The sequence below is a fragment of the Salvelinus alpinus genome, chromosome 1, assembly GCF_045679555.1.
Source record: "Salvelinus alpinus chromosome 1, SLU_Salpinus.1, whole genome shotgun sequence".
Taxonomy (NCBI): Eukaryota; Metazoa; Chordata; class Actinopteri; order Salmoniformes; family Salmonidae; genus Salvelinus; species Salvelinus alpinus.
In genome coordinates, this window is record NC_092086.1 from 12,366,754 (window position 1) to 12,374,253 (window position 7,500).

Here is a 7,500-nt window from a genome sequence, read left to right on the forward strand (position 1 = left end):
TCAAATGATCAAAGCTTGTTGATGAGTTGATTATTTGAATCAGCTGTGTAGGGCTAGTGAAAAACGTGCACCTCTCTGTGTCCCGAGGACCGAGTTTGGGAAACCCTGCACTAAAAACTCTCTCTTTTAGCTCTCTCTGTAGTAACATACTTTTATTCTTGGAATGTATTTGTGAGTTGCCAAGGAAACCAAATCAATGTTTCTAGAATAGTGTTGGATGAGACTAAGTGGCAAATACGATCATTATTCTCTTTAGCTTTTATATATTTGACTTTTTCTCCACTGTTTATAAGGGACTGTAGTTTGTAACTTACAGGCCACCATATATCCCTAACCCTGCAGTGAGGTCACTCACTACCCATGATCCTTCACTGCTTTGTTGACTTCCTGACTTTTCTGAGGAACTGGCTGTAAGCACCCTTTAACTTCAAAAAGACAAAACACAATACAGTTGAAGTCGGAAGTTGACATACACCTTAGCCAAATACATTTAAACTCAGTTTTTCACAATTCCTGACATTTAGTCCTAGTAAAGATTCCCTGTCTTAGGTCAGTTAGGATCACCACTTCATGTTAAGAATGTGAAATGTCAGAATAATAGGAGAGAGAATGATTTATTTCAGCTTTTATTTCTTTCATCATATTCCCAGTGGGTCAGAAGTTTACATACACTCAATTAGTATTTGGTAGCATTACCTTTAAATTGTTTAACTTGGGTCAAACGTTTCGGGTAGCCTTCCACAAGCTTCCCACAATAAATTGGGTGAATGTTGGCCAATTCCTCCTGACAGAGCTGGTGTAACTGAGTCAGGTTTGTAGGCCTCCTTGCTCACACACGCTTTTTCAGTTCTACCCACACATTTTCTATAGGGTTTAGGTCAGGGTTTTGTGATGGCCACTCCAATACCTTGACTTTGTTGTCATTAAGTCATTTTGCCACAACTTTGGAAGTATGAATGGGGTTATGCGACCAAGCTTTAACTTCCTGACTGAGATGTTGATTCAATATATCCACATCATTTTCCATCCTCATGAGGCCATCTATTTTCTGAAGTGCACCAGTCCCTCCTGCAGCAAAGCACCCCCATGATGATGCCACCCCCGTGCTTCACGTTTGGGATGGTGTTCTCGGCTTGCAAGCCTCCCCCTTTTTCCTCCAAACATAACGATGGTCATCAGACGAGAGGACATTTCTCCAAAAAGTATGATCTTTGTCCTCATGTGCAGTTGCAAACCGTATTCTGGCTTTTTTATGGCGGTTTTGGAGCAGTGGCTTCTTCCTTGCTGAGCAGCCTTTCAGGTTAAGTCGATATAGGACTCGTTTTACTGTGGATATAGATACTTTTGTACCGGTTTCCTCCAGCATCTTCACAAGGTCCTTTGCTGTTGTTCTGGGATTGATTTGCACTTTTCGCACCAAAGTACGTTCATCTCTAGGAGACAGAACGCGTCTCCTTCCTGAGCGGTATAACGGCTGCGTGGTCCTATGGTGTTTATACTTGCGTACTATTGTTTGTACAGATGAACGTGGTACCTTCAGGTGTTTGGAAATTGTTCCCAAGGATGAACCAGACTTGTGGAGCTCTACAATACAATTTTTTTTTGAGGTCTTGGCTGCTTTCTTTAGATTTTCCCATTATGTCAAGCAAAGAGGCACTGAGTTTGAAGGTAGGCCTTGAAATACATCCACAGGTACACCTCCAATCGACTCAAATTATGTCAATCAGCCTATCAGAAGCTTCTAAAGCCATGACATAATTTTTGGGAATTTTCCAAGCTGTTTAAAGGCACAGTCAACTTAGTGTATGTAAACTGCTGACCCACTGGAATTGTGATACAGTGAATTATAAGTGAAATAATCTATCTGTAAACAATTGTTGGAAAAATTATTTGTGTCATGCACAAAGTAATTGTCCTAACCAACATGCCAAAACTATAGTTTGTTAACAAGAAATTTGTGAAAAACGAATTTTAATGACTCCAACCTAAGTGTATGTAAACTTCCGACTTCAACTGTATGTACTTCACAACAAAGTTCAACTGAAGATAACAAATGAGCTCATAACAAAATGAAGCAAATCCGGGGAAATATACAACAGTAAACTTGTAGACGTATTAATGGAACAATACACCTGACAATAAACCACAATGGGGGCTGTATGAGGAGAGTTCAGGGAGGGAGGTGATGACGCAGGTGGAGAGACAGGTGACGTGTGGGACAGTGTGGAATGGGGGGAGTGAAGCAGACTTTATGCACACACACATTCACACACACACACTGACAAAGAGGAAGAGGAGGAGGAAAAGGAGGAAGAGGAGGAGGAAATGGAGGAAGTATTTGTAACATGCACCTCTATTTTACGGCCTTCTACGACCGTGCCGTGTAATTTTTCTCGCGCCCTGTCAGCGTCCGCACTGTGCTCGAAAGTTACGAACCCAAAACCCTGCAGGGAGAGAACAACATGCATGTTATTCATATTATTATCATTATAATCATTATTCATATTATAATCATTATAATCATTATTCATATTATTATCATTATAATCATTATTATCATTATTCATATTATTACTGTCATTACTCATTGTCCTCCAGTCATTACAGAAAACAGCCTGGGCTGTTGTTCAGTAGAATAAAAGGAGAAAAACACTTTGAAATGTAAACAGATGAAGCACACTATTATATTATTATTATTATATTATATTATGCTTTAGGCAAGAACCCCCTCTGCTTCAAAACGTTTTCCATATCTTCTCTCCTCTAACACACATCTCTACCGTCTAGCTTCCTGTAACATATCTCTAACCTTTAGCTTCCTCTAAAACACAGCTCTACCGTCTAGCTTCCTCTAAAACACATCTCTAACCTCTAGCTTCCTCTAAAACACATCTCTAACCTCTAGCTTCCTGTAACACACATCTCTAACCTCTAGCTTCCTCTAAAACACATCTCTAACCTCTAGCTTCCTGTAACACACATCTCTAACCTCTAGCTTCCTCTAAAACACATCTCTAACCTCTAGCTTCCTCTAAAACACATCTCTAACCTCTAGCTTCCTCTAAAACACATCTCTAACCTCTAGCTTCCTGTAACACACATCTCTAACCTCTAGCTTCCTGTAACACACATCTCTAACCTCTAGCTTCCTCTAAAACACATCTCTAACCTCTAGCTTCCTGTAACATATCTCTAACCTCTAGCTTCCTCTAAAACACATCTCTACCGTCTAGCTTCCTCTAAAACACATCTCTATCCTCTAGCTTCCTGTAACACACATCTCTAACCTCTAGCTTCCTTTAAAACACATCTCTAACCTCTAGCTTCCTGTAACACATCTCTATCCTCTAGCTTCCTGTAACATATCTCTATCCTCTAGCTTCCTGTAACATATCTCTATCCTCTAGCTTCCTGTAACATATCTCTATCCTCTAGCTTCCTCTAACACACATCTCTATCCTCTAGCTTCCTGTAACATATCTCTAACCTCTAGCTTCCTCTAAAACACATCTCTAACCTCTAGCTTCCTCTAAAACACATCTCTAACCTCTAGCGTCCTGTAACACATCTCTAACCTCTAGCGTCATCTAACACACATCTCTAACCTCTAGCTTCCTCTAAAACACATCTCTAACCTCTAGCTTCCTCTTAAACACATCTCTAACCTCTAGCTTCCTCTAACACATATCTAACCTCTAGCTTAATCTAAAACACATCTCTAACCTCTAGCTTCCTCTACAACACATCTCTAACCTCTAGCTTCCTCTAAAACACATCTCTAACCTCTAACTTCCTCTAACACATCTCTAACCTCTAGCTTCCTCTAACACACATATCTAACCTCTAGCTTCCGATAAAACACATCTCTAACCTCTAGCTTCATCTAAAACACATCTCTAACCTCTAGCTTCCTCTAACACACATCTCTAACCTCTAGCTTCCTCTAACACACATCTCTAACATCTAGCTTCCTGTAACACACATCTCTATCCTCTAGCTTCATCTAACACACATCTCTAACCTCTAGCTTCATCTAACACACATCTCTAACATCTAGCTTCCTGTAACACACATCTCTATCCTCTAGCTTCCTGTAACACATCTCTACCCTTTAGCTTCCTCTAAAACACAGCTCTACCGTCTAGCTTCCTCTAACACACATCTTTATCCTCTAGCTTCCTGTAACACATCTCTACCCTCTAGCTTCCTCTAAAACACAGCTCTACCGTCTAGCTTCATCTAACACACATCTCTAACCTCTAGTTTCATCTAACACACATCTCTAACCTCTAGCTTCATCTAAAACACATCTCTAACCTCTAGCTTCCTCTAACACATCTCTAACATCTTGCTTCATCTAACACATCTCTAACCTCTAGCTTCATCTAACACACATATCTAACCTCTAGCTTCATCTAACACATCTCTAACCTCTAGCTTCCTCTAACACACATCTCTAACCTCTAGCTTCCTCTAACACACATCTCTAACCTCTAGCTTCCTCTAAAACACATCTCTAACCTCTAGCTTCCTCTAAAACACATCTCTAACCTCTAGCTTCCTCTAACACATCTCTAACCTCTAGCTTCATCTAACACACATCTCTAACCTCTAGCTTCCTCTAACACACATCTCTAATCTCTAGCTTCCTCTAAAACACATCTTTAACCTCTAGCTTCCTCTAAAACACATCTCTAACCTCTAGCTTCCTCTAACACATCTCTAACCTCTAGCTTCATCTAACACACATCTCTAACCTCTAGCTTCCTCTAACACACATCTCTAATCTCTAGCTTCCTCTAAAACACATCTCTAACCTCCAGCTTCCTCTAACACATCTCTAACCTCTAGCTTCCTCTAAAACACATCTCTAACCTCTAGGTTCCTCTAAAACACATCTTTAACCTCTAGCTTCCTCTAAAACACATCTCTAATCTCTAGCTTCCTCTAAAACACATCTCTAACCTCTAGCTTCCTCTAACACACATCTCTAACCTCTAGCTTCCTCTAACACACATCTCTAACCTCTAGCTCCCTCTAACACACATTTCTAACCTCTTGCTTCCTCTAAAACACATCTCTAACCTCTAGCTTCATCTAACACATCTCTAACCTCTAGCTTCCTCTAAAACACATCCCTAACCTCTAGCTTTATCTAACACATCTCTAACCTCTAGCTTCCTCTAAAACACATATCTAACCTCTAGCTTCCTCTAAAACACATCTCTAACCTCTAGCTTCCTCTAACACATATCTAACCTCTAGCTTCCTCTAACACACATCTCTAACCTCTAGCTTCCTCTAAAACACATATCTAACCTCTAGCTTCCTCTACCACACACCTCTAACCTCTAGCTTCCTCTAACACAATTCTAGCTTCCTCTAAAACACATCTCTAACCTCTAGCTTCCTCTAAAACACATCTCTAACCTCTAGCTTCCTCTACCACACATCTCTAACCTCTAGCTTCCTCTAACACATCTCTAACCTCTAGCTTCCTCTACCACACATATCTAACCTCTAGCTTCCTCTACAACACATCTCTAACCTCTAGCTTCCTCTAAAACACATCTCTAACCTCTAGCTTCCTCTACCACACATCTCTAACCTCTAGCTTCCTCTAACACATCTCTAACCTCTAGCTTCATCTAACACATCTCTAACCTCTAGCTTCCTCTAACACACATCTCTAACCTCTAGCTTCCTCTAACACACATATCTAACCTCTAGCTTCCTCTAAAACACATCTCTAACCTCTAGCTTCCTCGAACACACATCTCTAACCTCTAGCTTCCTCTAAAACACATCTCTAACCTCTAGCTTCCTCTAACACACATATCTAACCTCTAGCTTCCTCTAAAACACATCTCTAACCTCTAGCTTCCTCGAACACACATCTCTAACCTCTAGCTTCCTCGAACACACATCTCTAACCTCTAGCTTCCTCTAAAACACATCTCTAACCTCTAGCTTCCTCTAACACACATCTCTTACCTCTAGCTTCCTCTAAAACACATCTCTAACCTCTAGCTTCCTCTAAAACACATATCTAACCTCTAGCTTCCTCTAAAACACATCTCTTACCTCTAGCTTCCTCTAAAACACATCTCTAACCTCTAGCTTCCTCTAAAACACATCTCTAACATCTAGCTTCCTCTAAAACACATATCTAACCTCTAGCTTCCTCTAAAAGAGATCTCTAACCTCTAGCTTCCTCTAAAACAGATCTCCAACCTCTAGCTTCCTCTAACAACTACCATGCAGAAGAGAAACACAACGCATCACCTACCTTAGAGCCCCGCTCGTTAAAAATGATTTCAACGTCTAAGATTTTACCAAATTGCTGGAAGAAAAGACAGAAACAAAGCAAAGAGTCACTGACGTTGTTTAACGCAGCATGGTTCAGTGGTACAGCATATGTAGTATCATTTGGAAATGATTCACTTACGGGGGATAAAATAAGTAATTGTAGTGTAATACTCACACCAAACATTTGCCTGAGGTCTGGGTCCCTGAACCGGAAGGGTATGTTGGAGACGTGGAGTCGCTTGGGCTGAGTCTTACTGTTAGAACTGTCAGACGACTGGCTCTGCTGCTGACTGTCTGTCTGAGACTCCTCCTCTGTCTGCTGGGGGAGGGAGGGAGGGGGGAGGGAGGGAGGGAGGGAGGGAGGAGGGGGGAGGGAGGAGGGAGGGAGGGAGGGGGGCAGAATTATACACACAAATAAAAACTAAACATAGAAACACATGTTGACCTCTAGTGTCATACTAGAACAGCTGGTCTATACTATAATGACTCTAGAGGTGAACTGCTGGTCTATACTAGAATGCCTCTAGAGATGAACAGCTGATCTATACTATAATGACACTGGAGATGAACAGCTGATCTATACTAGAATGACTCTAGAGATGAACAGCTGATCTATACTAGAATGACACGAGGTGAACTGCTGGTCTATACTAGAATTACACTAGAGGTGAACTGCTGGTCTATACTAGAATGACTCTAGAGATGAACATCGGATCTATACTAGAATGACACTGGAGATGAACAGCTGATCTATACTAGAATGACAGTAGAGATGAACTGCTGGTCTATACTAGAATGACTCTATAGGTGAACAGCTGATCTATACTAGAATGACAACAGTTGATCTACAGTCGTGGCCAAAAGTTTTGAGAATGACACAAATATGAATTTTCACAAAGTCTGCTGCCTCAGTTTGTATGATGGCAATTTGCATATACTCCAGAATGTTATAAAGAGTGATCAGATGAATTGCAATTAATTGCAAAGTCCCTCTTTTCCATGCCAAAAAACTGATTCCCCCCAAAATATTTCCACTGCATTTCAGCCCTGCCACAAAAGGACCAGCTAACATGTCAGTGATTCTCTCGTTAACACAGGTGTGAGTGTTGACGAGGACAAGGCTGGAGATCACTCTGTCATGCTGATTGAGCTTGAATAACAGACTGGAAGCTTCAAAAGCAGGGTGGTGCT

At 41.0% G+C, this 7,500-nt stretch overlaps 1 protein-coding gene across 15 annotated transcripts in view; it reads right to left on the reverse strand.

The window, feature by feature from the left end:
• Positions 1-7,500, reverse strand: part of rbfox1 (RNA binding fox-1 homolog 1) — a 512,645-nt gene that overhangs the window by 58,396 nt on the left and 446,749 nt on the right. For 14 of the 15 annotated variants that reach the window (XR_011673971.1, XR_011673973.1, XR_011673972.1 and 11 more), the window contains 3 exons: positions 6,485-6,628; positions 6,290-6,343; positions 2,352-2,444 (listed from right to left, as the gene is read on the reverse strand). Coding sequence is in view for 11 of the 15 variants with exons in the window: in XM_071391187.1 (XP_071247288.1) it covers positions 2,352-2,444; positions 6,290-6,343; positions 6,485-6,628 (291 nt within the window). In the remaining 4 variants the exon portion in view is untranslated. The remainder of the gene's footprint in view (positions 1-2,351; positions 2,445-6,289; positions 6,344-6,484; positions 6,629-7,500) is intronic. The other variant, XM_071391199.1, reaches the window with a different exon arrangement.